Source organism: Miniopterus natalensis, chromosome 3 (assembly GCF_054644295.1).
Source record: "Miniopterus natalensis isolate mMinNat1 chromosome 3, mMinNat1.hap1, whole genome shotgun sequence".
NCBI classification, from domain to species: domain Eukaryota; kingdom Metazoa; phylum Chordata; class Mammalia; order Chiroptera; family Miniopteridae; genus Miniopterus; species Miniopterus natalensis.
In genome coordinates this window covers 61974795-61996600 of record NC_142083.1, presented here as the reverse complement: position 1 = coordinate 61996600, position 21806 = coordinate 61974795, and the positions used below count along the sequence as shown (strand labels likewise).

Genomic DNA, 21806 nt, shown 5'->3' with positions numbered 1-21806 from the left:
CTGCCAGGAGTAGAAACAATGTCTTTTCTATGTTCTGAAACTTTATCTTACAGTGAGATTAAAGTGCTACACTCTACGGGTGCTCCATCCATTTCAAAAGGTAGAAAAGCAGGGAAGGGCGTGGAAACAGGAAGAAAAAAGATAACAAAGGATTTAAAGTTGCCTCACTCTTCCAAATAATAATAGAGCTCTTGTCTAGAATAAACCAGGTGAAACAGATCACTTTGCACACATACCACGAGAAGCAATGAGAGGTTAGAAATAGGTTTACTGTGCGTGGGTGGAGTCAAGAAACTTTTTTTTTTTCATTAACCACTTTCTCTAGTTCAAATGTCTCTCCTAAACCACTTTTCTTCTGTTCCACCCCTTCTGTAGGAATGACTTGTTGATGGTCTGTCGCCAACTGAATATGGAAGAGTCTGTGGCTGAGATCATGAACCAATTGGGCGCAGATGAAAATGGGAAGATTTCCTTTCAGGATTTTATAAGATGCCGCATGCAGCTTGTGCGAGAAATTAGGAAGGAGGAAGTGGGCCTTTCTGAGAAGTCAGACAACTCCTGTAGAAAGAAGAAGCTAAGGGACAGAATTGCTTCCTGGCCCACAAGCAGTGACAACAGTTTGGGTAAGTACAGCCAGGTGACAATTTGATAGTGCTCCATCGGCCCTGCTTCCGTGGCCTGTGCAAATGAGTGGCCTGCCAGCCTGTTGCCGGCTTGTCCCTGGGCTGTCGTCTTGGCCACACTTCCCTGGGTGAGTGCTTGCTATTTCCCCCTGCTCTGGACTATAGCTTCACAGTTCCTAGTTTACTGCTTTTTTAATTTTAGGTCTCCCCTTTTCCAAGCATAGTCATGCATTCAAATAGCTCTTAGAGAGGAAGGGCATGTTGGATGGGAACGGTGGTAACTGCATCAGCAGGCCTCAGAAACTATTTGGGGACTTCTCCAAAGCTTAGTGCAGTGAGGTTATTAAAAACATTTCTTTTTTATTTAATGTTTAAAATTTTTTCTATGAACGTAGTTTTTCTGTTCATAAGTGTTATTGTTTCCTACTACTGCAAGATAAGCAATTGGAAAGAAACTTCTTAAAAATGTTGATGATTATTGAAGCTGGGTGACGGGAATGTGGAATTTATTGTACATATTTTTGAGCAAACAAATACATATTTTCTAACATGTTTGCAATTTTTCACAATAAAAAGTTTAAAAGAAAAGAGGCATCCTAAAGGGTAGCCTGAACAAGACAGAGGAAAATATCTGAATTTTCTACCTATACTTGAGGGACTTATTTTTCCTTAAAAATGTCTCCTGAATCTCTCTTTCTGTTTACTTCTGTGGCATATAGGATCTAGTGGCAAGAAGCAAACTCCATGTTGATTGTCCATCATCTGTAAATATATACTAATTAGCATGGATAACTATGTAATGCCCCAAACACACGCGCACGCGCGCACACACTGAGGAAGTGGGCCTTTCTGAGAAGTCAGACAGTCCACTGCTCCTGGCAGTGGAACAGTTTAGAGCATTATTATTGAGTAATTGAAATAAAAATGCCCTCTTATCCCCTATGCCTTGCTATCTTAATGGGCTCCATTTTAGTTTCAAATCAGATGTCCGATGGAGAGAAGTATAAAAAAATGTACTGTTGTAAGAGAAGCCTAAGAAAAACTGAGATTTAACGGTTAAGTGTCAGAAAGACTTTATTGTCAGCCCTGACATTTAACAGCACATCCCCAGCAGGGAGTCGCGTTGGCAGAAAAAGACCCGTCAAAACATTGCATGCTCAATTTGGAAGAGGGATTTTGAGCACGGCTGGGGTGGCTCAGTGGTTGAGCGTCGATAGATTCTTTTTTCCCAAATGTTTTCCACAGGATGCCAATTTCATGGGATGATCACAAATATTAGATGAAGAAAGAATTCCTTTGTCAAGTACATTTGAAAACTTTGGGTTAAACTAGATTAATCGTTTTCTTTACTGTGAGACATCTCAGATGATTTTATGTGCTAATGTTTCTTGTGAATCTCCAGGAAAAGAATAAAATATAGAGCATTTCCCACATTTAATTGACCATAACTTTTATTTACAAATCTTTCCTTTGGCCTTGAATTCTCTGTTCAAATATACATTGGGGAGAAATTAAGATATCTGAACAACTAGGTCATAAAAGATTTTTATATCTATTTTAAGTCATCATAGAAATAATATTTTTTAAATGTCAGGTACCAGCTGTATAAAATTAATAGTTATGTCAATAACAATAATAAAAATGGTTAAAAATTACTAATATTTACTAGGCATTTTATTTGTATTATATGCTAAAAAGATAAATCCCAGGTTCACCACTGAGTTGCCATGGGACTAGGCAACATTCCCAACTATTCTGAGCTTCAGTTTTCTTATCTCTAAAGATAGAGTAGCAACACCTGCATTATAGGGTAGTTGGAAGGACTTAGTGAGATATGATTTGAAAGTTCTACACAGTGCTTGCAACTACCTACCAAGTTTAGAATAGAATCCTCCTTATATAGAGGACACTGAGACTCAGAGAAGTTAACTTACTTGCTGTAAACCACAGAGCTCCTAAGAGTTGAGGCCACTAAGAAGTGGCTTATTGAAATAGATGATTCTTTGAGTCCCCTGCAACTTTTACTATAAAAAACTGTCTTGATTATCAAGATGCAAACACTGCCACTCAGAGACCACTCCTAGAAATTGCAGGCACACAGTCCTCAGGGTGTTGAGAAAGGTTTAGAGGACAATTCCTGTTAGATTTATCCCATTTCTTTGTTAGCAAGTGACAGTATATAGTATACCAAAATAGTTATGAGTTTTTGTGTATGCTGCCTAAATTCTCAGTGGAAAACAAATAATCTAGATTCAACGTAATTATTTGTAATTTTCATTTTTTAAATTTATGATTAAAAAATTTTAAAGTTTAAAAATGTAAATTACAGTTTTTAAATTGTGATTTAAATTTTTAAATTTTTTTGTGATTAGGACTTTAGAGTTTTAAAAAAGTTCTAGCATTAGGTATTTATCGTATATGTTAGCAGTTCCAACAGCACCTTTATTAAAACATGCCTTTTAAATAAACAGGTGTGGTTTTGTTTGTTTTTTTACTTCAACCAAGCTGTAAACTTTACACATGATTTCCACATATGTGTGTCAAATGTTGAGTATGTGAAAGAGGTAGTGCTTCAGGGTGATGGCCATTGAGAAAAACACGAATTGCCTGAGGAGTACTCATGTAGGCCTTCAAACTCACCTAATGAGCTTGTTACAAGTCTGTGCTTTTCCTATATTTGGGGGCACTTGTTTTTCTTTCTTTGGTCAGGTCTCAGAGAGCCCAGTAACTTATTTCAATCAAATCCCCATGGTTTTAAAACATTGTTTAAGGCAGCAGACATTAAAACCTGCTAATTAATACGACTAAGTTTAATTTATGCTAAGATTAGAACAGTGGGCACAGTTTCCAATAACCTATGTCTTCAAAGACTCTTTATAGGCTTTTCCTTGAGATGTATTCCCACCTGATGTGTCAGCCTTCATTACTGCTCTGATAATACCCCCATGGTCCAGAAGGAACATAAAAATCACTGAAGTTCCTCAGAGAAACTAATAGCATGTGTGTTCCTTAACAGGAAGTCAAAGCAAAAAGTTAGATCAAAGAATATATGGTTTGGACAGGAAGGACTCCAAACCCTCCAAGCCTGAGGGAGGAAATGTAAGGAGATATCCTAATTCCTTGGCAGATTTAAAGAAACAAATAAGCAGCCCCTTGACTTTTGGTTTAGTATCTTGCTTTTAAAAAAAATTAAAACCACAGTTATTTAACAGACACAAAACCTGTCTAGTCCTGACACACATTCCGAATTTCCAAAATAAATGTTACTCTTCAATATTGTTGGGATTTTTTTTCTCTGTATGTAAATATGTTTTCTAAACCCTTATAACAGGTTAAATTAATTGAGACAAGAAGGCATTTTCCAATCCAATTGGATTGGCCCTAATAGGTAAGGGTTCTGGCTGGTGAATCAAGAAAGCAAAAGTGTCTTAAATCCCCTGTGGGCCCTGGGTAAGCAATTAATAATTAACACAGCCTTTTCAATAAAGTCATCAGGAGTGAGTCATTGTTAAAAATACTGCCCGGCTGGCATAAAACCAGACTAGTCACACAATTTTTAGCCCCAACTGAAGGTTTCAGGAAGTTTGGCGATATTTTTTTTGCTGTTGTTGTTTTACATACTCTAAGCTTTGTGTCATAGTGTGAACAATATGTTTATCTAATTTATTCTACTCCTTAATTAGGAGTTAGAATAGGTTTCTAAAATCTGTAAGTAATAGGTACTATTTTATGTTTTTTAATTGCATACTGAGAATACTGTCAGGCAACTCTCTGTAGATTTATTTCTTTAGATTTAGTTTGGTTAGAGTTGGTCAGTTCTTTGATTAACTTAGTCTCCTTGTATCTCTTTTTATTAATCTTTGTCTTTCCTGCCCTTGAGCTGTCTCCAATCCTCGTTACTTACCTGTTTTTGCTTCTCAGATTGGCATTGCCATTGTCCATATCTGGGTCCAAATTACTATGGTGTCCTCCTAACTTCTTTCTGACTGGTTTTAGTTGATGCTGCTATGACTTCTAATATAGTTAATATGTACTCATGGTGAAATGCACTGATTCTCTTCTGTCCACTTAACAGACTCTCCTATATCACCTCTCAACTCTGTTGGATGTCAAGACTCCTTACATCTAGTGACCTCATCCTACCTTACTTTGTTCCCCAGTATGTCACCATAGAGACCCTTAGCTTCAATAATATTGGTCTTATTGGTACATACTCCTCAAACCAACTTCTTGAGTTTTGTTCCTTCGGTACTGTTAGAGTTTTTGGTGAAAAATGGCAAACACCAAACACTAATACTTCGAAAGGAGAGAGAGAGGGAGAGAGGGAGAGAGACATGAATGTGAATGTGAATATATTGATGTCTAGGCAGTTAGATCTAGCACGGATGGATCCAGAGTTTAAACGCATCAATCTTCTCCCCTCCATGTCTCAGCCTTTTCCTTCAGAATTGGCTTTATTCTTGGCTTCCGTGTTGTGGCCTCCTGCAGCCACAGGTTTATACCCATTCTGTTGAGTAAACACAAAAGAAAAGAGTGATCTTCTCTTCATAGAAATTCCACGAAAGTGCTGGAAATTGGTCTCACTAGCTCTTCTTGGATCATATATCTATCCCTGAGCCAGACCCTCTGGCCAGAAAAATGCAGTGGTCTGGTTGGCCAGATCTGGATCACACATTCCGCCTGTAAGACTGGGGTAGAGTTGTCTCTATCCCTATTATATAGACTGAGAGTTAAAGAAAGGGGGCCAGGAGTCAAGGTGCTGTCACTACACAAAGAGCAAATGGATGCTACAAAGGCAAAAAGAACAGATGTCCACCACATGGTCCTATAATATAAATCTTGCCTTCTTTCTTTTCTTTGTATATGTAACCTTGCAATCCTCAAAAGGCTTTAATAGCACTACATAAAATTGTACACATGTATATTTAGCAACTAGGTGATTCATGTGTGTCTTCTCACACAACAAAATTGTAAATTTTTATAAGAATTTTATGTTTTTAATGTGTTTTATTATATCCCATACATATATCTATCATTGTAATTGTGAACTATCCTGTTACAATTGTCCATTAGTATGTCTATCCCCCCTACTAGATTATACATCCTGGGCAAATAGCACAGAGCCTGACATATGGCAAGCACTGGAAGAATGCTTGATCAATAAATGAATATATTAATGAGCAAAAGTTTTTGGCACCCTAATCTTGTGTATTGTAACTATTTGTTGATTTATTGTCAACCTTCAAAGCGTGAGCTTCTTTCTTTGAGATACAGCTATTCCTTTGAAATAAAACATGTGTTTTTGAATCTGGGTAATTTTTAGAAAGAAAATGAGTCCAAGTAATGAGTTATAGATTAATTTGGTCTAGTTAATTTTTTGCTTCAAACTTATTCTTATCTTGAAGTTATAGTCTCAAGCTGGATCTAATGAAAGTGCCAGAACATTGAGTTTATTTCAGCTAATATCCACTAGGTGCCTTCACTATGATACTTGCTGCTAAATTGACAAAACAAGGAGAAAGTGTGGTGTGCTTGATTGAAAATTATGGCCACAATACTTTTCAGCTCTTCCTATCAAGGGTGCAGCCTTTCCCCCTTGAATCTAGGGAGGCCTTGTAATTTATTTTGACCAACAGAATGTGCGAGAATGGAGTTGTGCAAGTTCTGGAGCCTAGGCTTCAAAATGCCTTATAGCTTTTTGCTTTACCTCTTGGAACATTCCTATAACAGTGAAGTCTGGGCTAAAGTAACAAATGTCAAGAGACCACACAGAGAGGCCCAGCCAACAGCCAACATCTGGGCCCCAGACACTTGAGTGTGTGCACATCTTAGTCCCTCCAGCTCCAGTTGTGCTACTAGAGGAGTACAGGTCACATTGGTTATCCCAGATGAGATATGACAGAGAACTTCCCAGGAGAGCCCAGCCAAAATTACTGAACCCAGAATCACAAGAAACAATTACTGTTTTAAGTTACTAAGTTTTGTGATCACTTGTTATGTAGCAGTAGATAAGTGATACACATAGGGAATTGCCCTTAAGAAGTTTGTGAAATTACTATAAATATGAATCAAGACAAAAGACCCAAAGCCATCTGTAGATTTCAATGCAAACCCTATAAAAATTCCAATGGCATTTTTCACAGAAATCTAAAAACCAATCCTAAGAGTCATATGGAACCACAAAAGACTCCAAACTGCCAAAGAAATTCAGAGAAAGAACAAAGCTGGAACATTACATTTCCTGATTTCAAGCTATATTATAAAGCTATAATAATCAAAAGAGTATAGTATTGGCATAAAAACAAACACATTGACCAATGGAACAGAATTAAGAGCCCAGAAATAAACCCACACATATACAGCCAACTAATATTTGACAAGGGAGTCAAGATTACTCAATGGGGAAAGAATAGTCTGTTTGATAAATGGTGTTGGGAAAACTGGATATTCATGTGCACAGAAAATAAATTAGATCTATATCTTACATAACTCACAAGAATTAAGTTGATCTAAGGCTGCCCAAACATTGTTAAGACCATCAGCAAAGACATTTTCTAGAATGGCTATTGTAATGGCTTTGATATTTTAAAAAAATAATAAAAATAGAAGTCCCAACTCAGCATGTACAGGAAAGTGATCTTGCAATGAATATATACTAACACAGAAAAATCTTGATTATTCAGCAGCTGTTTATATGTGGTAAATCTTCTTTCAAATTATTATGTTAATTAAGGATAACATGAAAATGTCCTTAATATATCTAACAGATTCAGTAACCTGCAGATAAGCAGCATCTATTAAAACAAAATTTTTCCTAAACTAAGGAAAACTAGGGAAGACTAAATTAGAGAAAAAAAATGTTAGGTTTATGTCATTTGCCATGAGAAGGCTGAGCTTTTCTGAACAATGGAATGGGGTAGGATATTGTAAATCACCTTCCCTACCCCCACCCCACCCCCAGCCTCTCTAAGTTATGTCTTCATTGATTATTCGAGGTGTTGTGAGTTCTCAGATCACTGAACCCACATACTCAAATGTAAGCATGAACAGCTAACGAAACCAAAGGTAAATGACTTTGACGTCATCTGAGACAGTGAGAATCATGGAGTCAGATGCATGTTATTTCTCAACCAGAATGAAAATGTTTCTATATTGGATATACTTGAACTTACTTATTTCTTTGTCTTTATTTGGCTTTACTTAGTCTGAACTTTAAATTCTGTGCTTCAGATGTCAAATTTTACCTGTGATACATTGGCTGTCATCTCTCCATTACGCAGTCACTGCAGACAGAAGGAAAAACTGAAGGATGTAAGAAGAAAAAAATAGAGTGTATTTCTTTTCTTAAATTCCTAAGTGAGCATGTATAAAGTCACTAGATTCTCCGGTACTTTTTGAGATATTAAATATTTTAGATTTCTTATGTAGATTAGTGCCTCATGTAAGTCAATACACTGGTCTGTGATGGTCTAAATTCTTGTAAAATGATGTCACCAGTAGTGCGGACTGGTTTCATCTTACTTCCTGATTTTGCCTTTTATTGGTGTTTCAAGCTGCTTGGTGCTGCTACTTTTGTAAAGTTCATGGGAATCCAGGTGCGCTTATCTCAGGTGGTAATCTTGGCATGAAGGGTGCCAGTGATTACCTGTGTTGAGTGTATCTTTTGAACCACCTATAACACAATAAAATTGTTCATCTCTTTTCTCTCCCACATGCTTTAACTGAAGCAATTCATTAAGTGTCACTGTTTTTATGGGATGTTGAAACCATTCCAATTTCAGTGGCAGTGATACAACTTGGCATGATTTTAGGTATTTTTCATGGAATAAAAATGATTACTTGGCTGAGATAAAGGTTCAGTCTGCTCACAGAAAGTGTTTACTTTGGCCAGACTATTTCATTGTCCATTGTTCATTCTAGAGACTCTGTCACTCAACATTATAACCACAAAAGGCTCAGGAAGGCTTATTTTGCTTTCTTGTTATTTCTTCTAAGACTACTGCAAGTCCATTGGAGAACATAAATGAAAGGGCATTAGTAAATGACTGTTTAAGTCAGTTAAATTTTTATGGTTGTTTTGGAAGAACCAAACAACTATGGTTGTATAGTTTCCAGATGATTTATTTAAGTTTGCTATCTACAAGAAAAACATTTTTGCTTCTAGTTGAAACAGAATTTAATCTGTTACCTAGTGTATTTACTTAGTTATCATTTTATGGATGCATATTAGTCCTAGATAAATATTTTTTAAATTACCATGTCAGACCTCTCTCTTGATATTTATGGTGTTTTCACTGATTTATCTGACTTAATAGAGTTCTTTGATAAAATTTTTTCCTAGAATTGTAAGATTACATTCCAGAGAGTCTGTTAAATGTTATCTAGTTTCACCCTCTATATAGTACAAATAGAGAATGGAGACCTGGAGAGTTAAATAATAATCCTCAGTTCACAGAATTAGTTAGTGACATGGCTGAAACTAGACTGGAACTCTCCTGGCTCCTACTCTAATTGTTGTTGTTGTTTTCCTAATTCACACTGCTATGTTCCTTCTTTTTCTCTTCTATATTTACAAAAACGTAGAATTCCAGTCTCTAAGATGGTTTTTGTGTTTGTTTTTTTGGGTAGGAATTTCTATATAGAGATTTAGGTATGAAAATGCCACCCAGGACTCCTAAGGAATACGCTTGTTCTCAATCACACCTATTTTAGTTGCTTTAATGCCCAAACCATAGCACTCAGAATGCTTATATTTTTCTAGTGTTTTATGCATTGCCCTTTTCTTTTTATTTAAGTTATATCATCTTTCAATGGGTTTTTCCCATAATGTATCTCAGTTGGATAACAGTAACTAAGCCCAGAGTCTCAAGGATGTAAACGTTAACATTTTCACCTTGCCAGTCATCATAGGACTTAGTTTGATGTCATTCATTTTCAAACTTGCCCCTAGATGGTACTGGCTCTTACAAAAACCCTCCTTATAACAGAAGCACCCCATGGTTAGTGTACACCTCTTGTACGACTATTGGGACTATAGTAAGATATGTACCTAGGTCTACTAGGCCACACCCCTGAAATGGGTGGGATGTTCTCTGAAAGGGAAGGTCATAGCTGATGGTTCCTCCCAGTCCATCACCTGGGGAAGAGTAGGTCCTCAGACACAGAACTGCAGCTCAGAAGGTTTGCAAATGCTTACTGAGGGCAGGTAAATAACAAAAATAAGTGAAATTGGCCAGAGGGAGGCCCCAGCAAACTGGAAGGCACATGCCCACTTACAAAGGGGTAGCTAATGCTCAACAACAGTCAACTGTTGCCATGTAGGAATAGGGGCCACATGTTTCCAGATCTTGCATGTTTGTGCATGTATGTGTGTTCAATGCCAGAAAATGTTTTTGCTTTTATTAAATATGATCACTCCAAATTTGTAATGCTGATGACTAAATTTTTAAAAACTAAATTTTAACTGGAAGTTCCTTACTGTTTCCCACAGTGGCTACCCCAGTCTGCATTCCCACCAACAGTGCACAAGGGTTCCCTTTTCTCCACATCCTCACCAACATTTGCTGTTTGTTGATTTTTTGATGGTAGCCATTCTGACAGGTGTGAGGTGATATCTCATTGTGGTTTTAATTTGCATCTCTCTGATGATTAGTGGTGTTGAGTATCTTTTCATATGTCTATTGGCCATCTGAATGTCCTCTTTGGAGAAATGTCTGTTCTGGTGCTTTGCCCATTTTTTAGTTGGATTGTTTGGGTTTTTTTGATGTTGAGTTTTATAAATTCTTTATAAATTTTGGATATTAAACCCTAATCAGCTGTATCATTGATGATACATTCATGGGTTATCTTTTTACTTCGTTGATGATTTTCTTTGCTGTGAAAAACCTTTTTAGTTTGATGCAGTCCTATTTGTTTATTTTTTTTTCTTTTGTTTCCCTTGCCAAAGGACATATAAGAAAAAATATGGAACTGCTTTATGACCCAGCGATTCTACTTCTGAGTATATATCCAAAGAAACCCGAAACACTGATTTGAAAGAATATATGCAGCCCTCTGTTCTTTGCAACACTATTTACAATAGCCAAGATTTGGAAGCAGCCCAAGTACACATCAGTAGATAAGTGGATAAAAAAGCTGTGGTACATTTACATGGTGGAATACTATTCAGCCATAAGAAATGAAATCTTGCCTTTTGCAAAAGTATGGATGGATCTAGAGGGTATTATGCTAAGTGAAATATGCCAGAGAAAGACAAATACCATATTACTTCACTTACACTTGGAATCTAATGAACAAAATAAATCAAAAAAATAGAAACAGACTCCTAAAGAGAGCGGACTGACAGCTGTCAGAGGTGGGGGGATGGTGGTTGGGGGCTAGGTGAAATAGGTGTTAAGCAAAAAACAAATAAACAAAGCCCTCATAATACAGATATCCGTATGATGATTACAGAGGCAAAGAGGGGTAGGAGTAGGTAAAAGAGGTGAAGGCGGGGATAAATGGTGACAGAAGGAGACTAGGCTTTAAGTGGTGAACACACAATACAATATACAGATGATGTATTGTGGAACTGCACACTTGAAACCTGTATAATTTTATTAACCAATGTCACCCCAATAAATTCAACAAAAATGTTAAAAAAATTTTTTTAACTGGAACAGAACTAACAAAGTGTATTTGAAGACCAGATACAGCCCATAGCCCATCAGACTGCAGCTTCTGAAAGAAGAATGATATTAAGTCAGCAGCGTGGGAGATGGGTTCTTTCAGAGTATGCATATCTCGCTTTTGGAAAAGAGGAATTTGACTGTCAGGTTTGATGCTCTTGAATACTGGGAATTAGGATAATACCCATAATACAGGGTTAGACTGGGAATCAGGACAGGATAGGACTAGTACCCACAAACAGTAGGTCACCTCTGATACCCCTGATTATCTAGTTTCATGCCATTTTTATGTTAATTCCTCTTTAGACATAAAATCTTTTATGAATGTCACCACTTGGCTGGGTTCGGGGTATTAAGGAAGAACAGTTGCCATTCTCAGGTCACCACGTCAAAAGGGAAACAGCTCTGCCTGCTCAGGGCCTGGGAATGGTAGCAGGGATAGTTAGCTGAGAACCCTGAATGGGAAGGGGAACAGTGGAAGAGAGCAGTTGGGACAGTGAGGTCCTGCTGTCATCTCTTGTGGAGCTCCTCCCTCCATTGCCAGCCTGGTAAGAGAAGAGGTTTGTGAAGGACTTGTCCACTTTCCTGTACCATGCTGCTGATTTGCTTTGATGCTGACTAAGTTACACCCTTAGAGTCTATTCCTTTGGTTTATACCCAAGAAATGCGTTTGCCCTCATTTTTTAAAAAAACATATCTATATTCATTTTCAGAGAGAGGAAGGGAGAGAGAGAGAGAAACATCAATGATGAGTCATTGATCTGCTGCCTCCTGCACGCCCCCTGTAGTGAAGTGTTTGAACACTCTTAAAATTAATTCATACCAAATGGGATTTTTTTTTTTAAATCCTCACCTGAGGATATTTATTCCATTGCTTTTCAGAGTGGAAGGAAGAGAGAGAGGAGAGAGAGAAACATCGATGTACACACCAATTGGTTGCCTCCCGCACACACCCCACATGGGCCAACCCGGCAACTGAGGTACTTGCCCTTGGCTGTAATCGAACCCGGGACCCTTCAGTCCTCGGGCTGACGCTCTAACCACTTAGCAAACCAGCCAGGGCCCAAATGGGATTTTTGCAAACTGTTTCAGCAGAGGATATAATCCTTGAATGAAAGCTCTACTAATTATGTAATGAATATTTATGACTTCGGATGTAATAAAATCTATTTTTTAAAAGACATAAAAATAAAATAAAGAGATACGTGAAAATGATAACTTCCTGGCAAGAATGCTAAGTAAAAACAGAAAAGGCACAAATAATTGTTAAAAAATAATAATAAAGATTATTAGAAAGCAAGGATTGATTGCTGAGTGGGCAAATTTTACAGCCAAGCAGGCCACCCAATCAAGCGTAGAGTCCAGAAAGGCTCTCCAGGTTGAGGTTTGGGGAAAAGACCACGAACTGTCCTGGTCCTGTAGCAGTGCAAAGCACCTTGGCGCCGGTGACTGGCATATCTCTGTTGGTTGGTTGGGTACACACTAGGCTGGCCGAAGGCCATGTGCTAGGTAGGTATGGCGTGGAGCAGAAGGGCAGCCAGGGGCCTCTATTTGCACACGTATCAACTGAGTCAACATTGTGTGATCCCGCCCTTTGCACTGTTGTGGGCAAGTCGGTGTTTGTTATAACCAATATCAGGAGTGAAAAGGAGATATCCATACAGATGCTGCAGACATAAATAAAAAGAATATTATGAACAGCTTTCAGCCAATATGTTAAAATTTTTAAAAGAAATAAGGAAGTTTCCAGAAAAATATCTTACTAAAACTGATTCATTAAGGAATATAAAGTGTGAATAGCTCTATAAGAATGATATTAAAAGAGTAATTTTTTAAATCTTTCTACAAAGAACACTCAGGCCCAGACAGCTTCACTGACGAGGTCTACCTAACATTCAGAGAACAAATAATTCCAGCTTCATATAGATTCACACATAATCTTAATACCAAAACATGATTGGGTTTGTCTTTTCAGTGCAAACTTGGTTAAATATTAAAATGAAAATAATCCACCACATTAAAAAATTAAGTGAAACATACCAACTTCCCAAGAATAAAGGATAATAATATAGTTCTACTTTTTGCTAAAAAGCTGGGACCAGAACCCTTTTGTATTCCTGTTTGTATTTTTCCTACCTAGCATTTTCTATTTCGATTAGGCCCTCTGGACATGCCACCCAAAGGATGTGTGTGGTGCTTCGCATCACAGAGCACAGGCCCAGACTAGAGTTCTCCCTGTTCAGTCTGCCATTACGGTACTTAAAAATTAGTGACTACCCAGGGCTTGCTGAATACATACATGGCGCATTGATGTGCCTTGAAAGGGAAAGATAAATTGATTCAAAATTCATTCTCTACCTTTGTAACCAAGAGAGATAAATATTTTCTTGTTTTCATTTTAAACTCTTGCAGACCGTGGACGTGACCCTCCTAACCCCAAACCACCCCCAGGTTCAGGTTAAACTCAATTAACCCTTCTTTGCTCTATGCCTCCTCATTTTAACACTTTCCCTAAACTGTCCTTTGAATTCTTTAGCCCCGAGTCAGTCCACTTGCTTATCTCCTTTATACATCTAGTTTAGACAAGCCAGGAGAATAGCTGCCAAATATTGTTTTTAATTACTTTTTTGAGTTAAAAAATGCTTGCCTCAGCTGTTCTTTTATAACTGTGTTATTAACTGCCGAAGGGCACTTTGCCTTTTATATTAAATTTGGTGAACAGAACAATAGAATGTCGAGCTGGAGAAGAATTTTAAAGGCTGGTTATTCCAGCTGTCCTTTTGGTTGTCTCTAAACTATGTTCCAGTAAGTATTCTCAAGCCTGTGCTTAAATACATCCAGGACTGGTGAACTTGTTATGAAGGGGATATTAAGCAATGTCCACTAATGATCATGATGTTAATAAGCACACCAGTAATAAAAATGCATTTCTTCATCTTTCTTTCCTGTCACATAGCAACGGTCTTGGAGTGGAGGGGCAAAGGGAGTTGCATTTCAAAATACATCTTCCACTCTATTCCCAATGATTCATTAAATTCAGTACATTGTCCCTAGATAGGACACACGTGCCATATATTCAGAATAGAACAGTAATAGGCTCACTTCCTGAAATCACTGCCAAAGGCCATCGAAATGACCTGTATCACTTGGGAGGTAATATTACTTACCTCCCTTAGTAAGACATGGGCTTTGAATTGCTATTGCTTTTGCTTTTTGGTTTTTTTCCCAGGAAAAAAGTAGGTAGGCTCTATTTATCTATCCTGTTCCTTGTGACCATAGGCACAGATTTTAAGACAGTTGGCCTATGTTTGCAATGTGATTTGTGCTGAAAGAAACTAGAGGCCCTCATGGGAGTTAGGCTCCTGAATTTTGTACCAAGCACTGGCATTAATAAATGACTAAAGACTCATATGGTGATTCTGTTTTGGACTAACCACATTACTGCTGCTTCTGTTGATGTCAGTATTATCTAGAAATAATAAATGCGCTATGACAGGGAAGGCTGACACGTGGCAGCCAATTTGTTCAGATTCCCCCATGCTTCTTTTTATTGGTGTGGTGGTTCTAAATTCAGAACAGTAGCTGCCTCTGGTGTTTTGGAAGGAGTATTTTCTCTCTTGCCGCTGAGGGTAATAAATCCAGCAATGTTATCTAAACAATCCACATAAATGAAAGATTAATGACCAATAAATAGAGACAATATTATAAGATACTGTTAACCCAAGTCTCAGGACCCCCTAAGTACTCTGCATTATCATCTGGCTGTGATGTGATGAGATGCCCGGCATTCACACGAAGGACAGAGAAGAAAGGACTGGAGGTAGAAAACAGAGGGGTGGCTCGGGTGGCCAGGGCACAGCGCTGATGAATAAATCAGACCTGCTCTGCCCTCGAGCAGCTGCCACTGTGCTGCTGGGCTGTGCAGTTTCCTCGTGGTGCTGGCCAAAGTTTTGGGAAGGCCAAAGGGAGACAAGAGTTCACCAAGTAGATTAGGGAAGCAAAGTCTATCAAACCCAATAACCAAAGACTTGGACTCTCTAATGGTATATTCCATACTCAGAGAAACATAACTTTGGCCGTGACCTAACTGGCTATTTTTATTATCTTTACATTAATACAAATATTAATTACAAACTGTTGATGAAATGGTAACCACTGATTAAGTACCAAAGGTTTGTTTTTTAAGAATTAGTAATTTTAACAGGTAACTCTCAGAAGCTGGGAGAGAATATACATTTTCCCCATATATTTGTTCCCTATTAAGTTGTCCAAAATGAATTCCAAATAACTAAAACTGTGAGGTGTGACCAGATCATTGCTAACATGTGTTGATGAGTTTATCATATACCAGACATTGTCTAATATGTTGTACATATTTTCATCTTATTTAATTCTCACAACAACTCTGTGAACTACATGTTACTGTCCCCATTTTAAAGATGATGACAACATTGAAGCTTAGATTAAAATAACTTGCTTGAGGTCACATAGCTGGTCATGGTGGCTCTTGATTTGACCCCAAGCAATCTGACTGACTACAAAATCCCAGCGTTTAACCACCATTCCGTGGAAATGAACAATGTCTACAAAATTAAGCTGAAAGAGAGAAAATTTCCTCTTCTTAAAATGGAAAAAATGATTTAGTCATTCACAGGCTATGGGTAGGACTAAGGAAGATATGTAAGATGCTTAGAACAGTGCCTGGGTCCCTGGTGGCTTTGAAAAGATGTTAGGTTTCATGACTGTCGTTACTATCTATCCTCAGGGTGAAGCTTAGGCCTTCTATATGCTTCGCTTGCCTTATTTTCGCAGGGGACTTGCCCCCTGGGAAGGCGGCATAGTGTTTGGTGAATAAGCTTGGTAATTACAAGCCTTGGGGCCAAACTTGGTTGGCACTTTGAAGATGAGATTAAAACACTAGCATGTGCTTGCCAAGTACCCAGCAGAACAGGGATCTCAGTGTTTGGCAGATTTTTCTATTCCAGCATTCTCTCTGAAAGCAGGATTTTCCCAGTGATGTATTTTATGAACATGTCAAAATACACATTTCCTATGTTTTTCTGATAATCAAAACAATTAGAATCTGTGCTCTATCACCTTTAAACACTAAAAAGAGAATATACCTTACCCCTTCCTTCCAAGCGCCCTATAGAATGATGGTGGCAGAAGTGATGGCTTCCTTTGTTTCTTTGTGTGCAGAGACCTTGAGGCTCGGGGATTGCTTTGGTCTTCGGTATTTAAAGGATGCTATGCAGTCAGTTTCCTTACTGGCTTAGAAAACAATTGTTCAGTGGTTGTTATGGATGGAATGTGCGTGACTCCCCTTAACTTTGTGTGTTGAAGTGCTAGCCCCCAATGTGATGGTATTGGAGATGGGGCTGTTGGTTGGTAGGTAATTAGAATTAGATGAGGTCATGATGATGGGGCTCTTGTGATGGGATTAGTGTCTTTATTAGAAGATACACCAAAGAGCCTAGTGGGCATCGGGGACAACAGAACTGTAATGGTGTCCATTTTGTGGAAAAGAAAGTACAGCCATCTCCTGGGGTCAGTAGGCTTTTTTTTTTAGTTTAGCAAGGGAGTGAAGAGAGGCTGGCAAGAACTGAGTATGAGCCTAGAAACATCAGATAACATCACACTTCAAAGAGCAAAAGGAAGATGATTACCAGACCTACATTTTTGACGTTTTTCAGTGAGATCATCCCAATTAAATGATGAATTTTTGCCTCAGGAATGTTGGTTTTCATTCAGAAAAATCTGATATGAAGACAGGCTAAAAGAGAGTAATGGGAGTAGTCTACTGTATTTTTTAAAATGAACTTCCCTGCTTGGGGTCCATTTATATGAATGCTAATCAGATTGACTTGGCTCCTTAGCAGATCTAAGTTCCTCAGCATCACTTCAGCCAAAATTGTTAGGGTAATAGTGTGAGGGCCTTTTGATCTTGTTGATTAACATGGAGCTTGGCTAACCTGATTATATGATTCTGCCAGAAACTGTGTTTAGATCAGTTAATACAGCATATTAAATTCAAATGAAGCTTCCTTGCATCATCTAGTCCAGAACTGCTGTATTTTATTATTTGAAAATGAAGCTCCCTTTTTGCATAAAGAAAAAGTTTAGGTGTATAATTTATTTTTATTTTAAAAATTAATGTCTGTGTTGCTTGTTCCCAGTTAAGAAGTGAAACCCTATGGTACTACAATCATGGGTAATTCAGCATTCTATTCAGTTAATATATATTAAATGCCTGATATGTCACAGGCCATGTGTAAGGTACTGGGGATACTGTGGTGATACATAAAAGGCAAGGGCCCAACCCTGTGCTTATTTGTCTTATATATGAGATATAAAGCCACCTGTGATTTAACCCATTTTTCAACTCCGACCTCAATCAGTCTTCCTGCCACATGTTGCTGGGCCAGGACAAAAAATGGGAGGCAGTTGGGCAGATGACAGAGATCATTCAAAGGATCAGGGAGAAAGGACTGGCATTTTGCAGTCTATGTTGAAGGAAAGCAAACCCACCCTTGCAGTACAGTTGATAGACTTTAATATTAAAATAAACTTTGAGCATTTGCAAACAGTGACAGAGCTGTCCGCTTTGACACAAAACCATGTCACCCCAGCTATACAGCGCCGTACAAGAAGCATGTTGGATCAGACTGACTGAAGACCAGCCGAACATGGACAGTACAGGGAAAACATCTGGAGTGGTCCCAGACAAAGGCAGTTTCCCAAATAAATTGGTAGTTCACCAACACGCAACAAGGGGAGACTAGAAATTCATATCAGAACCTACTGTATATAATTTGCAGTTTGCTGTATGTAATTATACGCAGGCAAATGGTAGAGTAATCTGTAATGTTCTCGTTTCATAGTACAAATTGAATTATTTTAATGAGTCACCTTTTTTGTCATTAAAAGTCATGCATTAGAGAGCACTTTGTAAAGTATGTAATTGTCTGACCACTATGCTGCACACCTGAAACTAATACAAAATATTATTGAATGTAAACTGTAATTGAAAAATAAAATTTAAAGATCTTTTCCAAAAAAAGTCATGTCCTAAAGACCTACCAAAATGAAAACTGCACGGGCTGGAACGACAGTTCACCATACTCACCACCATACCCCCAGTAACAAGCACCTTTGCCATGTTTTCTGGCTGCTCAGGCGTTTTGACCCTCTATTTAGGAAAGGTCTCGCCTTACGAATCCCGCTTCCCCAAAGGAGCAACCAGAAAACAGATTTCCCAGCCTCTCTTGCAGCTGAAGGGCATGCGATCCAGGCTCCACTGACTAGCTGCACCCCCAGGCCTTCTATTCAGGAGTGAGCCGCACAAGGAAGTGGGCCTTACCCAAAACTTTTTGTTTAAAGCAGAAGCGGGGACTGAGGCATCAGGCTTTCTCCTTCTGTAAGCCTCCTCAGAACATTCTCCACCCCTCTCCAGGGGCTGGGCTAGAATACCTCTCCTCTAGGTCTACTTTTTTATTGTACTTTCCCACTGTATTATAATCATGAGCATATTTTATTAGGTTCCCATCTGCTGTAATATTTAAGGTAATACTAGCTGTTCTCACAAACCAAAACTATCCAGTGACTCAAACACAAAATAAGTGTCCTGTTCCTAATCATATAAAGTCAGAGGGTGCCTGGGATCGGCAGAGAGCCCTGCTGTAGGCGATAATTCAGGCGCCCTGACGTCTCCCATCGTGTGGCTTCCCCCTCTGTACCACATGCTCCCCAGGGTGCCGTGCCCATCTGAACGAGGCCTGAAGGTGGGCGTGGAGAGCCCCACCCCAGGGGCTGTGGGAGCCCGGCCCTGCTGCGGTGCTTATCACCCCTGTCCCATCCCATTGCTCGGAGCTCGGCCACGCGCAGAGGCAGTCTGGCTTCCTGAAGCTTCTTCCAGGAAAGAGGGCATCGACACCAGGAAACTATGATAAGGCGTCCTATCTTCACTCTCTGTCTCTTCACTTGCTTCTTTCTTCCTCAGCTAGAAAAAAGAATCACAGTCAGAAGCGTCCTCGTGCTGTTACCCTGTGTAGATCAGACGGATGTGCTCTGACCCGGATTCCCTTTCCTTGGCTCTCCGGTGCTTTTCGGCTGAACATTTCTGGGGATGCGGGGGGGGCACATATTCATTGGACGGCTATTTCTGAATGCTTTGCCTACAACTGCTTTTATCCCCGGGCTCCCCATGCGCTCCTCTGAAAGGGAAAGCGCTGAGCGTGTAGGCTGGGCGCCACATGGGCTCTGACTTGCTGGCACATGGAAGCTTAGGAGGTTCCAAGTCATTGCCTACCGGCCACCCGCAGGCTAAGGAAGGCAGCATCTTTTCATTCTCCCTGCCTCTCCTAGGTGCCTTGTCGGCGGCCAGGGAGAGCTGGGAATACGACTCGGGCGCCAGGGACCTCCAGAGCCCGGAGCTGCAGAGCCAGCCGGCCCTGCAGAGGCTCCTGGAGTGCGGCGGGAGCTCCTCGCAGCAGCAGGCCGCTCTGCACAGGCTGCTGGCGCAGGCCCCGCGGCTCGGCGACTCCGGAGGAGGAAGCTACCTAGAGCTGGCCAACACGGTGAGTGCCCTCCGGTCCGCAGAACGCGTCCCCGGGCCTGTGTGTGTTCCAATGCAAATATTTTAATTTTGAACTCCAGGGGACATATCGGGTATTGTCTTTTTAACTCATCTAATAAGCATTGTACTGGCTCCAGCATTGCCAATGATGTTAAGTGCTCCGAACACTTACAGTCGGTGACTTCACTCATTATTAAGAGCAGAATGGACTCCTAAAGGGGTTTTGGTTGGTAACTTATACAGATTTCATTACTAGAAGACCAATAACAGCTTTTCTTCAACTAGAATACTTCTGTGTTACCAGAAATTACAAATGAATAGGATATGATCCTTTCTGTTCCCTAATTTGGCATTTACTCATTTGAAAAACAAAGAGGACAGTAAGTTTATTATTGTCTCTGCTTGGACTTTTAAAATATTTTCTGTTGAAAACTATGATACAACTTTGGACATAATTTTGCTTAGTTTAACCTTCCTTTTACCTTAGGATGAATCATTACCATGACGACCTCTGGGTGAAAAGCTGTAGTCTTCCCTTGTTAGCTCTGAGACTGAGAGTGGGTGGCTGGTGGCCTGGACCATTTTGGGTACAGAGAGTTTATAAGTTGCGATTGCTACCCAACCTCTGTGGGAAAGGTCCACATACCTATCTTGCTTCTTGACTCTGAAGTTTGAATGGTGGAATAAGTATCTTGACAACTTCACTTGTCTTGTGTATATTTACAATCTGTTTTGATGCAGAGCAGTTGTTTTCAGACTTTTCATGTTTGAGGAACATTTTCTAATTCATACATTTTGGGTGATATGTCTGAAGGAACTAACAATTCTACATACACCAGCAATAATTAAAATACAATCATTAGGCAAATCCCAATTAAAGAACATTCTATAAAATACCTGACCAGTTTTCCTTGAAACTGTCAAGGACATCAAAAGCAAAAAAAGTCTGAGAAAGAGAAACTGTCACAGCTAAGAGGAGCCTAGGAATGGAACATTAGGTAAAAACTAAGGAAACCTGAATAAATTATGGACTTTAGTTAATAATTTATCTATATTGGTGACAGCTATACCATAATAATGTAAGATGTTAATAACAGGAGAAACTGGGTGTGAGGTATAGGAGAATTCTCTGTCCTGTGTTTGCAACTTTTCTATAAATCTAAAACTGATAAAATTTAGAATGCATTAAAAACACACACAGTCACTACTAGGTTATGGCTATGTCCCATGCAATCTGTAAAAGCATCCACAGTTATTGCACTGTTTGTCACCTAGTCACCCTTCAAGGACATTCTCGCTCAGTTTAAGGAGAACCATTAAGTCTCCTAATCTTGCCTCCCTGCGTGCTCAGGACACTAGGCGAGCATCAGTAAATATGTCACCTTTCTCAGGCATGGGCTCGGACTTAGGCTGTGCTGTTACACATCATTTGGAGCAAGTGGGACTTTCCTCTGTGCTATGTCGGCTCAGCCTTTTTCAAAACAAACATGTCAGAACAGTATGGGTTATAGCAAGAATCAATTCATCAGATTTATTTTGATTAAAGTTGACATTCATCAAAACACATTGATCAAAATTTAGTGGCACCTGCTGGGACAGATTCAGGTTTCATGGCCCACCAGTTTTCTGCAGCAAACGCAGTGTTGAAAACTGCAGGAGTTGGCTCTTTCCTGCCTCTGTGTGGCTGCTCGGTTCTTAGCCTCTTCAGTAACCTCTTGGATTTTATTCTGTTCTCCCATCTCTCCTGGTCAGAGGCCAGCTCACGCCCTAATCTTCCCATCGCCAGTCCTCTTTGTGTATTGTTGGTGAAGTGATGGAACTGATGGAACTGCCCAAGATGGCCTCTGCAGAAGCCAGTGTAAGAAACACTCCCTTAAATGTCGAGCACCCGGCTCAGGCAGGAGTGTTCACCTTACTAAAACTCATGAACTACACGTTTAC

The 21806-nt window shown here is 39.4% G+C and overlaps 1 protein-coding gene across 1 annotated transcript in view; it reads left to right on the top strand.

The window, feature by feature from the left end:
- MCC (MCC regulator of Wnt signaling pathway) overlaps positions 1-21806 on the top strand; it is a 342772-nt gene that overhangs the window by 55690 nt on the left and 265276 nt on the right. Inside the window, exons 2-3 of the mRNA XM_087815493.1 lie at positions 376-623; positions 19655-19866. Coding sequence (XP_087671619.1) covers positions 376-623; positions 19655-19866 — 460 coding nt within the window. The remainder of the gene's footprint in view (positions 1-375; positions 624-19654; positions 19867-21806) is intronic.